The sequence below is a fragment of the Taudactylus pleione genome, unplaced genomic scaffold (assembly GCF_031769625.1).
Source record: "Taudactylus pleione unplaced genomic scaffold, aTauple2 ptg000201l, whole genome shotgun sequence".
Taxonomy (NCBI): Eukaryota; Metazoa; Chordata; class Amphibia; order Anura; family Myobatrachidae; genus Taudactylus; species Taudactylus pleione.
In genome coordinates this window covers 28,618,516-28,633,917 of record NW_028284603.1, presented here as the reverse complement: position 1 = coordinate 28,633,917, position 15,402 = coordinate 28,618,516, and the positions used below count along the sequence as shown (strand labels likewise).

Below are 15,402 nucleotides of genomic sequence, written 5' to 3'. Positions count from 1 at the left end.
AATTTTATAATTTTTTTTTTACAGATATCAGATATCACCAGCACCCGGACCTACACAGTGGAGAAGATATTAGTGTTGCCAATCAAAACCCCATGACACCAATTTCCAAAAAAATAAAAGCGGAAAAATTTGAAAAAGGAAGAAGACCCACTACTTCACCAGGCCAGAGAGGCCTTATTGAAACCACCCAATGAATATGACAACTTTGCGGCCTATGTCAGTGCAGCGGTCCGAGGAATGGCCCAGGACCAAAGATTTCAATTTGAAAGACTGACATCTGAACTCACATTTAAAGCAAGGCAATGTCTACTGACATCGGACACTAGCATCATTACCTCACCACTAGTTCCAAGCACCCCTACACTCACCACGCCAACACCCACCTACTATTCATCCCAAACATAACATCCACCAACAGCAAACTACCCACCCTACCATCCTAATACCCCACCTACCTCCACCTTCCAAAATCTGCATCCACCCACCTCCTTCTACCCAAATCATCTCCCACCAACCTCATCTAACCTTCCTGCACCCCCAACCACCTCCTCCTTCCAAACAACTCATCACCCACCCAACTGCACATATCAACCTCTTGCCACAAACAGTACCTCCTTCCAAAAAAACCTCAACCTCCCCCCACCTCCTCCTACCAACCTCTTCCTCCACCCACCTCCACCTACCATCCTGCTCCCCCAAACACCTCCTCCAGCCAAACAACTCAGCCCCCCCACACCTCCTCCTACCAATCTCTTCTCCAAACCAACTCCACCTACCATCCTGAACCCCTAAACAACAACTCCTATGAAAATATTAATCCAACCGCAGCATCCTACCAAACGAGTTCTACCCCACCCTCTCCAACCAATTTATCCACACTATTATGTGAAGCAAATGAGGAGAAAAAAAACGTTGTGGTGTGTGTTTTAACTTACCTTACAGTAACGGAGCTGCAACACCTTCACAATAGCCTTGCAGGTCTCCGGGATAATGCGTCCCAAAGCTTGAGCCGAGATGCGGGTCCCAAACTTTAGGTCCTCAAAGGAGCGTCCCGTAGCCAGGTACCACAGCATAGCCACGAGCCTCTCCTTGGCCATGATGGCCATCCGAAATTTGGTATCCTGCTTCCGGATATAGGGGGTCACCAGACACAGCAATTCCTGGAAGGTGGTGTCATCCATCCGCAGGAAGTTGCGTTAGTCGTCCGGATTGTTCTCCCTCATCTCCATCAGCATGGGCATATAGGATTGACTCTCCCTCTCCAGCAGCCAATCCTTGTCCCAGCAGGACCTCATCCTCCTCCTATGCTGGGCCCTCTCCCTCTCCTCACTCAGCTTGACCACAGCATAGGACAGCAGTGCTCTATAACGGCAGGGATCCATCACCACAAAAAAGCAGAAAACAGACCGACCACAGTAAATAGAGCAAGAAGTACTTTGTAAAGCTAGGCAATACAAGACAACGCACAGTAGCTAGCAATGTGGAGCGTTCAGCAGGGTAAAAACCAAGCCTCACTAATCACAGAGCAAACAGGAGTGCACAGAGCTGAAGAGGCAAGCATTTTTATACCCCCAGTTAAGCATAGCCCTCTATTTAAATTTGGGGCCAATCGATCGCATGCTTTTGTTGAGGCACACGATCAACCGTTTTACACGATCAGTCGTATAGTGACGCGTGTTCGTACGACTGATCTCATGAAAATCGTGTGTAAAAAAAGCATAAAAACGTGTGGTCAGGACTGGCGACTATTGAACGGAAAACGTATGATGAATCTGATCTTATGCTGGTCGTGTAGGTGTATGGGCCCTATTAGTACACAGTGGACACCACTATTTGACTACTGTTGTAATCCATATTATGGCACCAACCACTCAACTCAGTAAAGAGAAACGACAGTCCATCATTACTTTAAGACATGAAGGTCAGTCGATACGGAATATTTCAAGAACTTTGAATGTATCCTCAAGAGCAGTTGCAAAAACCATCAAACGCTATGATGAGGACTGCCCCAGGAAAGGAAGACCAAGAGTTACCTCTGCTGCAGAGGATAAGTTCATTGGAGTTATTACGAACCTCAGAAACCACTACTTAACAGCATCTCAGATTAGAGACCAAATAAAGTCTTCACAGAGTTCAAGTGGTCGTATTGCTGCGAAGAAGCAACTACTGAGGATGAACAACAAGAAGAGGAGAATTGTTTGGGCCAAGAAACACAAGGAATGGACATTAGACCAGTGGAAGTCTGTATTTTGGTCTGATGAGTCCAAATTTGAGATTTCTGGTTCCAACCTCCGTGTCTTTGTGAGATGCAGAGAAGGTGAGCGGATGGTTTCTGCATTTGTGGTTTCCACTGTGAAGCATGGAGGAGGAAGTGTGATGGTGCTTTGCTGGTGACACTGTTGGTGATTTATTCAAAATTCAAGGCACACTTAACCAGCATGGCTACCACAGCATTCAGCAGCGCCATGCCATCCCATCTGATATGCGCTTACTGGGACCATCATTTGTTTTTCAACAAGACAATGACCCCAAACACACCTCCAGGCTATGTATGGGCTACTTGACCAAGAAGGAAAGTGATGGAGAGCTGCGTCAGATTACCTGGCCACCACAATCACCCGACCTAAACCCAATTGAGCTGGTTTGGGATGAGTTGGACCACAGAGTGAAGGAAAAGTAGACAACAAGTGCTCAGCACCTCTGGGAACTCCTTCAAGACTGTTGGAAAACCATTCCAGAAGACTACCTCATGAAGCTGATTGAGATAATGCCAAGAGTGTGCAAAGCTGTATTAATCTATTACTGTATGTTGAAAATAATTTAAATAAACAAAAACCATTGAATGAGAAGGTGTGTCCAAACTTTTGGCTGGTACTATATTTCGTGCACCAAGAGGAGGTGCCCACAGGTGGCCACAGGAGGAAACGTAAAAAACCACAATCTCTTCTTTTCACTCCCGGTTGATCATATTAACTAAGACACAGAAAATGCTTATTTTTTATTTACATACTGTGTGCCTAATGGAAAAGAAAGGCAGTGCTCTTAGATAAGAATGATTGTCTTGCAGTGTCCTGTGTAAGCTAAATGCTCCTTACAGACTTTGTGGACCTAGGGCCTGATACACTACGGATCACAATTGCAATAGCAATTACGCACACAGTTCAACTGCGATAATATTCTAATCCATTGCGATCACTATGCCGCCGCAGCACAACACATGGTCGCCCACTTTACCTTACACACATCTGTAATGTTTAGCAAGACAGCGAAACCATCGGTACAATCGAGTACCATCGCAGCCTCATGCACACTTGCACAAGCTCTGACCTTACTCAGAAATTGCTAACTTCAGCGCACGCTATCAGGCCTCAGGCTGCATAGGGCATAGCAGTGGATAATTTATGCACGCTCATGCAACAGCGTTGAAATGCACTGGAATGCCTGCATTTCGCAAACCACCCCCCGTCACCACCCACAAATGGCACTTCCTGTCATTCACTCTGCGATGAGTCTGCGTAGCCGCTTTGATCGCAGTTGCCGGTTCGCGTACGTGTACTGCGAGGCATATGCATGCGCAGAACGTAACAATCGGCCGATTGCGTGCATATTAGCAACTGCGATCATTGCTGAATTTAGGCCCTTAAACAGTGAGAGAACCAGTGATGTCATTGCAAGATGAAGAAGCCAGGTAATCATTTTTTACTTAGCGTTGGGTACACATTAAACGACTAGGCAATTTACCCCGGACCATGCAAGGTACATACTAAATGATTTAATGAACAACGGAACTGTATGTGGATTTATGGCCCAACACTTCAATCATTCTGTTTGAAGATCAAACATGTCGCATATATTGATCTAGAAACCCAAACTTCCTGCCCTAAAAGTTATGTGAACTTTCCGCACTATACTAGAAGTATAGTGCAATCCCCCCTTCCCCGCGTTTTTTTGATTGAGAAATCATACCTCTGACAAAACAATGTGAGTAAAGGGACCCTTAATTAACACTGGACAAGGTGGGGGTTGGAGTAGTTACGCATAGTGATGAAATAACAGGAGACCTGTAATGTATGGTCCATTACCTAAGGAGAGTCTGCAAGACTGGGATGCACCAAACTCTTTCTCATGTGAAGTCCTTTGACTGCAGGGTCCTAACCCAGTCCTTTTTAAGGTAGAGATTCTGTGTTCTTACTTTTTATTTCTTGAAACTATTTGTGTCTATTAATCTGTGTGTCCTTTATGAAATTATTTTTGTATTGGTTACACATTGGAGTAATTTTGTACTCAGATTAAAAATCCTCAATCTTAGCGTGATTCCTAAAGTTCTTTCCAGGGGGATGTAGTTACTATGCCTATACCCGTGATGCCAGCTCTCGAAATCCCTGCGCCAGAATCCCCACTGCTGGCCAGAAAACTGGCGCTGGGATCTCAACAGTAGCGGAGATGCCAACGTCTGAATCCCGACAGCCGGCATCCCAATCGCAAGTTAGGGTTAGGCTGCGGGAGGGAGGAGGTTAGGGTTAGGCTCCAAACAGGGGAGGCTAGGGTCAGGTACCAATGCGGGTAGGTTAGGCACTAAGGGGGTAGGGGTTAGGTTTAGGCACTTACCAGGAGGGTTAGGGTGCAGGATAGGGAGGGTTATGGTGCTGAAAAGGGGTGTTAGGGGGTAAATAGGGCAGGGGAACTGTACTTACCGTTCCCTTGTTGGGATTCTAGCCATCGGGATGCCACTGTCAGTCTACTGACAACCGGTATCCCGAGTGTCGGGACATCATACCCAACCCCTTTCCAGGGACCTATACAGACGTAGTATTACTAAGGTCTATGCAATATATATGTATTACATTATTGTTCGAGCAATAATAATTATGGTACTGTAATCATCAACATAACATAAGGGCTCCAAATGTAACCCTTTGTGGTGGCAGCTTAAATTGTGTTACCAACTGTGGGTGCTAACTGATGTATCTAGGTACCGGTTGATCGCGACAGTGTAGCCCAGGCAACAAAACTTAGCTTTTAGTCTTGAGATAGCCTGCATGTTCCATTTAAAAGTGAAAATAAGCCAGAACCACAGAATAAATGCAGCCAATGTTATCATCCTAATTGTAATTTGAATAAAAATTAAGTTTTGCTATCAGCCTACATAAAATTCAGTCCTTACAATGTTGATGTCTGTATACAAGCAAGCTAAGGATTTCTACTATATTCTGGGAGGGGGAATAGTGGGTTGAGTCTGTGGCCTTGGTGACAGAATGCCTAACTTCTCCCATGGCCTAAAGCGTTTAATTGCATAGCTTGGTGTGTGTGTGTCTGGAAATGCTGAAGTGTTATATAGCGACAAATTAAAAAAACAATCTGTCAGTTCAGAGCTAGTGCAAAATGCAAGTGGTTTAGGCGTGCGCCCCTTTACATAGCAATCAATGCCCCTAAAAGTGCTCCTACTCCACACCGCAATCTCAATTTAATATTCTCGCTCTGCAAAACAAAATCTCAAAATTGAAGACACATTGGTAAGCCTATTCTGTACTTCACCATGAATGACTCCTCCACAAAATGCAGCCACCTTGCACTGTAAACTTTAGTTAGCACTGCACTGCAGAGCAGATGTTTTGCATCTAGTAAATAACCTACAGTAAAGGCAGAGAATTTGAGGATTTAACCAACAGTCGTCCTTATATTGAGGACGTGCCCTAGGATCACCATCTTTTGGCAAGAGGTTTTCTCCATCTCCAGAAATCTTTGCAGTTCCCACTGATTATACATTTTGGCTTTTAAATTCCACATCCATCCCTATCTATAAATACAAGAAATCTTTTCTCAAGCATTTGAACAGTACCGCCGAGGCGGTGATCCCATGCACTGGAAATCACCACGTGCCCCACCCATTTAAGAGTGGTTCCGCCGTGGTAGACATTACCCTTTTAGCCCTTGACAGGTACTCCGAATTTATCGCCACATTGTTTTACTGGGTGGACTTTAAGGACTCTCAGGACTATTGCTCATTGATGACATTCACCTAGTTTGTATCCCCCCTTTTATTTCATTCCCTTCTCTTCTTCCATTTAGCTTAATACACTCTATTTCTTTACTGTTCAACTGATGGTTGTTATATTTTGAGTTTTGCTAGGTTTATTTTTTGGTTTTCTTTCTTTTCTATTGGAAGTGTTCAAATTTGACAAGTTTTTCAAGCTTTTGTCTATGCCTGTACCTTTCTGGTGTCATTTATTTTTTGTACTTATTGGTAATTAATGAAACTCTAATTGCAAAAAATAAATAAAAACAACTAGAAACATTACTGAGAAGGTAAATAGAAAACTATATTTAGTATATACATACATTGTACTAAACATAATTAAGCCAATATAAATTTAATGGTGTTCTGCATTGTTATTAAAATTAACAGTTGAAATGAATCACATTAGAACTGGTCATTTATGCTCACCAAGAGTCCAGTACGATACTGCTTCAAGAGTAGGAATATTGCTATATATAGCATGTATATACATCATATGAATCATCAACTCTCCCAGACACCACCACAGAAGTAAGCGAAACACATCTGTGACCAATCCAGAAAAAGTGAAATTCGGCCATTGTGTATCCTGTGTTTGCATCTGAAAATAAAAAGTATAAATTCAGATTATGCCCATTTACATGTTGCCTAGCTTTTTAAAGTTCACGGAATTTAAATATATTTCTCCAAAAGGCAATGAGAGATCTGGAATATGTTCTAACGCTGGGCATACACTATACAATTATCTGTCAGAGATCTGTATAATGTGGCTGGTTGGAATGAAAATCTGGTAATGTATGGGAGCAAATGACAATCGATCATATGGTTTAAACACTGGTAATCGGACAAAAACGATTGTTCAAATTGGTTACATTTGTTTCATATAACCAATTTGTCTGAACGTCCATTATTATACAGATATCTTGTAGATAATTGTATAGTATATGCCCAGTCAGCTCTGAGAGTAAATGTCAGTTTTATGCTTACAAATGTATCTGGTTATAACACAGTCTCCCACCAACTCTCCTTGGTCTTTTGGCAAAGATCAAGTGTAGTACAAATCCTCACCCTAGGAGGGCTTGTCTATGCATGCTTTTTGTATATTTATTTAAACTTTCTGAACTATGGAACATTGCACACCCCTCAGACTTTAAGGAAATTGGCTCAGAGGGCTGCCATGTAATGTTATTTTTCAGAAGTATATTTTTGTAAAGGCTTTTTGGCCCCTCCCAAGATCTAGTGATGCCCTATGACTCTTACCCTGCCGACCCAGCCGAAGCTGCACAATTCAGAAGTGTGTACTTAACCTTAAAAAAAGGAAGACGCTTACATGGAAGTGAGTGGAGTGCCATCATAAAGTCACTCAGTGTTCTTATGCTGCAATTGTTTCTAGTAGTGATTTAGAAGTACAGTACTATAAGAAGTTGACTCCAGCCTTGAAACATATTAAAGTCACCACAAAATGCTAACACAATTTTAAATTGGAACCAAGCCCATAAATAATGCTCAGATACACCGTTTTGGAGCATAACCTAAACTGTGTTGCCTTCCTTTGCATGTCGGGGCAACTCTGTCCCAAAAGTAATGCAGAAGTTAATGTGAGTGCCCTTCTAGTGCCAAAATCCCTCTCAATGAACAATTCACTGATTCAAAGAATACATAGCATATTTTTTTATTCTCCAGCATACAGCGAATGAGCAAATTTGCGCATTTTTGCGTATCTCCGTTCTATTTTGAGTCAGACGGATCTTTGCTGGTTGTATATTTCTGTGAAACGGGTGCTTCAGGGCAGGAACTATACGTCGATCATGAAATCGCACAGAACTGTTCCATCATGTGGTAGTGTCATGGGAGTATGGTGGGAGTGTAGCTAGATTTCCATGCTGTTCAGAGTCATGCGTGTGGAGAAGGGAAGCCCGTTTCAGGTGGATCTCTTGCAAGTAGCATGGGACTCATACAAGTGCCGATACTAATAATGACAGTTGCGGCTATGGACAGAAAAACAGTTGAAGACGCACGGATCCTCGCATTAGACATACGGAAACTGTCATTAGCATAAGATAGTAAATCCAGCATTGTTGGCATCAGGAAAGACTGACACATCTCAGGGAAGTTATATTGAAGGAACTTTCACCATCCCAAATTACTTTAGCAGCTTGCATTCTAATATAAAAGATATCTATCAGGTATATCATATTATATGTTTTATGTGCATGTATGTATATTGTGATTATTAAATTATTATTGTTGTCTACCAGCGCTACACTTTGTGTTCTGCTCAGAATCAGCCCTTATGTCTCATTGCCTGGAGACGACCAGTTAGAATTCTACTTTTCTTTATTTTTCAGAGGATAGCCAGCTCTTCTCCTCAGCTTCTCAGCTATATTTTAATCAATATCTATGGCAACGCAACCCGTTCATAATTATTATTTTTTTTTAATAGCAACTCATCCTTATACTCCACAATTCTTATTTGTATGTTAATTGTATTTGAAGCATCAGACAGAATATTTCTGCGTGAGTGATGTTATCATAAAGTGGTGGTGTCTATACAAAGTACTGCAAACCAATAGAGAGAAGCATCTAAACAATTCCTCACAAATGTGGCTGCATCACAATGTGTGCCAATGTGACTCAGTATATTATATACCCATGTGTTACTATTATGCATGCCCACACTTTTTGGTGTTACACAGTTCTAGTCACAACGGCTTCAAACACTGTAGAATAAGAATAACATAAGTAACATTTAAATATACCACACTGTGGAAAGAAGGAGAAATGTAAAATCTGTGACACTCCTCTGAAATGAGATAACCGGTCAAGTTTGCTGAGATATAAAGGGAATCCAGAATCCCCTCAGTCTGGACAGAAGAAAGACAGGTATCTCAAAGGCGAAGGTGTGCTGGTAAAATGACAGTAAGTCTTTCTGGAAATAAATAATCCAACACTGTAACACAGGGATGGGGAACCTCCTGCCAGGGGGCCGTATAAGGCCCCCGGAATAATTTGGTCTGGCCTCCAGTTTTTTTCTGCTAGCCTCATCTGGCTAGCACTGTGCCTAGAATAGCACCCTGCTGCCAGAATCTATGCAGTAGTGCCGCCTGGAGCATCCTTAGGACGTTTCAGGCGGTCACAGCGCTGCCCTTACAGCTCCCCGGGCATTGCTGTAATCACCGGAGATTGTGGTCCCACCTCCATGTGAAGTCATGCGGAGGAGGCGTGGCCTGCACCGGGCCAGCGAATAATGTTATATATATCAAAGGTTCCCCACCCCTGCTGCAACAGCTCAATTCTGATTTATTTCTCCCGTATTGGAGTAGACAGTGTTTCATAAAAGCAGTTAGTTTCCAATAATACAAATAGATGGCAAGTTTTGTGGGCCTGCTGCTCACTTCATCAGATAGGAAGCGTCTACATGTTGTTTTAGGAGCACAAATAGATACAATTCTGTGTTGTGCTGCTGTGTGGTGCTACAAGGACCTTCAGTCTCATTAACAGAGCAGTCACAGACGGACCTTGCAACACCACAATTGAATATTACAGTGTTGGATTTTTTATATCCTTAAAGACTCTTACGGATACTGGCACACCTGCGGCTATGAGATATTGTTCTTTTTATACCATGGGAACACACATATATACAGGTGTACGTATACATGTTTACCTTTACACCAGAATATGTGAAGGTGATCTAACTTTACGAATTACATTTCATTGTAGAAATTTATTTTTAACATTGCTTTGCACCTGAAAAGGATCAGACACTCAATGGCATCCAAAATAAATTCACAGGACATGCAAATTCTAATTATTTGATGTGGTTTCAGAGAACATCAATCTGATGCTCAGAAACAACAAAATTACCATATCTAACTATCATATATTAGCGGAAACAGTGCCATGCAAACACAGAGCTCAAAGGAACCGCTGTGAGCAGATGTACGTAACCAAAGTTATAACCTTCATCAACAAAGCAGATGACATTTTGGTTATTTTTATGTAAACACTTGTTCAGGGATAAGAACATATAATGTGATTAATATGCTAACATATCTGACTAGTAATACATGTGCAATGACAAAAGGCTACGCAGTATGTGACTGGAATATGCAAGGTCAATACAATCTCTGATTAACTCGAATGAACAGTATCTGGTTTTTAAGTCACATATTAGTGATTTTAAGCATGTATTTAAAAGCAAATTGATTTAAATGACTGCAGCTCACAAAAGTTTTGTTAATGAATTATGTCAGCCAGCTCAGTACTTGTCCCAGATTTCAGGGGCGTCTTAAGAGAGGAGAGGGCACGCGTGCACTCCCAGTGCGGGGCCCCCTCCTCTCTTCCCGGGGGCCGGCAGCCGACTGACGCGGTTGGCCAGCCACCGGAGCATTAGTAGACTCCAGGCACTAGAGTGTGCCCGGAGTCTACTGCGCATGCGCAGAACACGGGAAAAGTGGCCGCGGCGGCCATTTTCCGGTGCTCTAAGCAGTGCTGACACCCACTGCGGGACCACGGACAGGTAAGTTTAAAATAATATGGGTGCAGGGAGCGTGGTGCGGGGCCCCGCACACACTGCACCCATTATAGATACGCCACTGCCAGATTTGCAGATTTAGAACTTCACTTTGCTGCCAGGTAAAATTATCATATCCATTATGGAAAGATTAAGGTCCATATTCAATTGACAGCGAAAAGTCCCGGACTTTCCACCACCATCGCTGGTTTTGCCTCCGGAAAAGTATCGCGCTAGTCCCCGCTTTTCACCCTATTCAATTGCAAAGGATGCGATAATGAGTCCTGGCGAAACTCAACCAGGCGAAAAGTGCTGTCAGGCTGATTTCCCCAAATCTGACACCCCACAAAATATGCACTGACATGGGGGATCACTATAGATACCCCCGAATAGCCCTGCTGAAGGTATTTGGGTGGTGAAATGCTCTCAATTGCTGCTAATTAGCGTCTTTGCACAAGTGGTGAAGAATAGCATTTAGGATGTTTTTTTGTCTTAAATAAGTAATCCCAGTAAATTTGGGGTACATGAAAATGGGTGCAAGCATGGGTGCAAGAAAATCGCTAAAGTGATGTTCTAAAAAATTTAAAAAACGCACCTTATGCAAACACCTGCACACAGGGGACCCCCTGGAGTCTATTTCGCTAGTTTTTAAGTTTGTCCCCCAACTTTTACTGAGCCGATGTTTGGCGATGAGATCATCTCCAAACGCTGGCTATCCCTATGCAGTGAACGGGACCCAGGTCGCCTCGACCCAGGTTACCTGTTCACACTGCACCGCGAGCAGAGTTGAATTCGTGTTCAACCCTGCTCGCTACCTGAGTTGAAATGCCGGGTCGCTCAACTGGCCTCTTTCACACTGCACAGCAACCCGGGTTGCTGCACGCTCATGTGCAATAACTTGCTTTACTTCATGGCAGTGTGAAAGGGGTATTACAGATATTCTACTTTTTGTCATTCTGTAATTTTGTGTAGGCAGAATAGGCAGTGAATCTATTTCTTAGGCGATGATAGATCTATGATCTATATTGTAAACTCAGATGATGAAAGGAGAACACTATGCACCTACAGTATATGACCCAACAGCCATTCTACGGGATCAATCCAATTAGCCAAGATAATCTTGCGGTTGCGAGTCAACGCGGCAACAACTGCACTTTACGACAGCCCAAACTTGCACATAAATGCTCGCATGTCCCCAATATGGCTCCAAGCAAAATTGTGCAAATTCGTGCTCGGAGCCGGCTGCGAGATGCGGTGGCGTTGCTGGCGTTTTAACGCTATAGCAATGGCAACTCGCACCCTTTGCAGCTAATTGGATTGAGCCCTACATCTGTAACTAACCCCTTTGGACACTGACTAACTTTGAAAGGAGCCTTTTTTTTATCAAATATCTGATTTGAACAAGTTCAGAAGAAATAGTTTTTTTCTTAATACGAAGCTCCTAAACCTCACTCTATTCTATACGGCCACTGATAAGGAAAGTAATAGCACAAAGGTACATCCTGTTTATATTTTACTGGTTTTACAAAAGAAAACAACATTCATCCAACAAACAGATAAACAACAGTAGCATTAACAAGGTGTGCTACAATCAAAAGAGAACCAGTTCGAAATATACACAGCGAACATGAGAACAAGATAGAATTACAGCAAGAAACTTTGAATCAGACACGGCATAATCACAGAGAATTGAACGTACATAGTAAATCTGCATTGTCCCATAATGAACATAACAAAATAAAACATTAGAGAAAAGAACTTGTAGGATTGGTCATACTCAAACCCCACCTCCCTTCCCCCCCACCAACACCATTACACCAGCACCTCAGCTTTACTTGCTATTAAGGAATTTGTGTTGACACATAGGGGTAAATTTACTAAGATTCGAGATGGTCCCGATTTTCAAAGTGATTTATCTCGCTGGTACTAACCAAAATTCGGGTGATTTAATCCCTTATTTTTTACCAAATTTACCAACTGGCGATTTGAGGCTAAACGAGCTTGCCGATGGTGAAGCAGAACGAGATATCTCTCCCGAGTAACTCGTTTTGCAGGAGATTAGTGATTGCAGTGTTCTCTCTCTGCAAATCTCTCCCGAGCTAGCAGCCAGCACATATCAGTGAGAGATGTGCTGGCTGCTTGTGTGTTAAGACTTGTAAAAATAGATAAATGTTTTTGTTTTTTTTAAATGACGTGAGGTCGCCACCAAAACACTAACCAGCCTTGGGCTTGCCAACCTGCAACAGGCAGCAGGGACAGAGCTGGTTTTAAATATACAGAGAAAAAAAATTACGTGAGGTCCCCCGTATATTTAAAACCAGCCCTGGACCCTTTCTAACGGGGGACTGATGCCACAGCCAGGGGTGCCCTTTCACCGGGCCCCCCAGCCACAACATCAGCCCTGACCGTTAGTCAGCCCAGGCCAGGGATCCCTGGGGAGTTGGGGACCCCACCAATAAAGGGGTCACCCTCTCCAGGGCACCCCTGGCCTAGGCTGATTGCCCGGGGCTATCCCCGCCACCCCTGGGTGGTGGGTGGCGGGTTGATGGTGTTAGGTGTAGTGTAAAAATTAGAATTTTCATCATTGTCTTTGCAGTGGAACTACAGGTCCCAGCAAGCCTCCAGAGCCCGCATTGGATTTCTGCGGAGAACATCTGGGGACATAAAGGTGAGTATTGGATTTTTTTTACAGGTAATTCGTTGGGATAATTTACGTTGACAAGGGCACATGAACATCTGGAAACTGGTGAGTATGTGTAAGTGTGTTTATGGATGCATTAAAGCTTTATTTTCATCGTGTGTTGTGTGTTTTATTAACCATTTCTTTACAGGTGAACTACAGGTACCAGTGGGCCCTTAATGCCCCGCATGTTGGTACTTGTGGTTCTACAAGTACCAGCATGCGGGGGAGGCTTGCTGGGACCTGTAGCTCCACTGTAAAGACAATGATGAAAATTCAAATTTTTACATTACACCTAACACTATCAACCCACCACCCACCACCCAGGGGTGGTGGGGATATCCCCGGGCAATCAGCCTAGGCCAGGGATGCCCTGGAGAGGGTGACCCCTTTATTGGGGGGGTCCCCAACTCCCCAGGCCTGGGCTGACTAACGGTCAGGGCTGATGTTGCGGCTGGGGGGCCCGGTGAAAGGGCACCCCTGGCTGTGGCATCAGTCCCCCGTTAGAAAGGGTCCAGGGCTGGTTTTAAATATACGGGGGACCTCACGTCAATTTTTTTCTCCGTATATTTAAAACCAGCTCTGTCCCTGCTGCCTGTTGCTGGTTCGTAATTTACAGTGGAAATCTACACATTTTTTTCCCTGTAAATTAAGAACCAGGACAGGCTGGCAAGCCCAAGGCTGGTCAGTCTTTTGGGGGGGACCTCACGTCATGTTTTTTACAAATTAACCCTATTTTAACCATTTACAGAAAGAAACATACACTAATCACAATAATTTGTGTATGTTTCTGACCATCTCGCAACTCAGGGAGTTGAGAGTTTGAAAAGTGATTTTGACAGAGAGTTTGCTCCTATCTCACCCGAGCTTGTCATCCCGATTTTTGGTAAATTTGAGAGATGTATGTTTTAGGTGAAATGTACTTCTGATTTGGCCCGATGGTGATTTGATTCGAGATTGCTATCTCACCTGAGTTTTACGAGGGAGATGAGAGAAATCTCTCTCTAACTCACCCGACTTTACCTAGTATATTTGCAAGCAGGAAAAAAAATCAATAAATCACCCGAGATGGTCATCTCGACCTATCTTAATTCTTAGTAAATTTACCCCATACATGGGGATCTAGTATTAGGTTTCTATGGTCACTTGTACCGCTCTAGTCTGTGATGCAGTGACACATCTGAATAATTATGCAGAGTATAAGCTGTTGTCTCATACGCATTAACTCTTGGAACTTAAACAAGGTCCAACTAATAGAGGTCCCTGTGAAGTCTCTGCGATGTCACTAGATCTTACCCCTATTTACTACAAGTACCAGCCGCCACCCACCTCCCTGCTCTACCAGCTAACTATCTCCCGATTCTACCTTTCTTGAAAGACCAGCAACAATAACCATGCAAATAAATAGAGATACTAGACCGAATTCAATTCAGTGCGATGATGAAGAGCCGAGCGAGGGATCTGGGTGTTAAGACGCGGTAACCGGTACCTTCTGAATAAAGTGCCGGGCGTGTGGCTGTTAGCGCAGCGCTAGGTCGGCAAACAGCTGCACACCTGGCACTTTTGTCGGATTTCATTTAGCCTCCCAAACAGCTCGGTGTATTGAACAGCTGCGGGAGCTCCCTCCCGGGGCTATTCCTCATCGCAATGAATTGAATTCGGCCCATAGTAATAAAATATACATTTAGCATATACTTTTGCATACCCATAGTTCTACTGATTAAGCATAACATAAGTAATAACAGTCCACATTTTCAGCACCCTAAAGGGCTGCTGCCTACAGTTAAAGGGGAGTAGGCACACCCCAAACTTAGCATTGTTTGGGCAGATTGTTTTTAGTTCACTGCGGCCCTATTTGCTCATCAGGTATGATTCAGGGATCAGTGGGATTTTCTTTAATGCTCTGCATTTATACAATTTTAATAAGCCAACAGATTTCTCAGGTCCATAACACTGCCTCAGTTTAATTCTGTATGTTAATAACAATCTCATGGTGGATACATTACTAAAACACCCACACTTATTTATGTCATATTTGAGATGTATATGAAATTGTTTGTCATGGCAACGCATTTAGAAAAATAGCAAATTATCGTTTAGGTTCAACTGAGAGCAGTAAAAGCAGTGTGAAAGGATCAGAGTAATCAGGATAGGGGGGGGTTGGGAGAAGATTAAAACTTAGAAAAAGAT

The 15,402-nt window shown here is 43.2% G+C and overlaps 1 protein-coding gene across 3 annotated transcripts in view; it reads right to left on the bottom strand.

The window, feature by feature from the left end:
- HHAT (hedgehog acyltransferase) overlaps positions 1-15,402 on the bottom strand; it is a 477,149-nt gene that overhangs the window by 353,353 nt on the left and 108,394 nt on the right. For all 3 annotated transcript variants that reach the window (XM_088477541.1, XM_088477539.1, XM_088477540.1), the window contains exon 7: positions 6,446-6,617. In XM_088477541.1, coding sequence (XP_088333667.1) covers positions 6,446-6,617 — 172 coding nt within the window. The remainder of the gene's footprint in view (positions 1-6,445; positions 6,618-15,402) is intronic.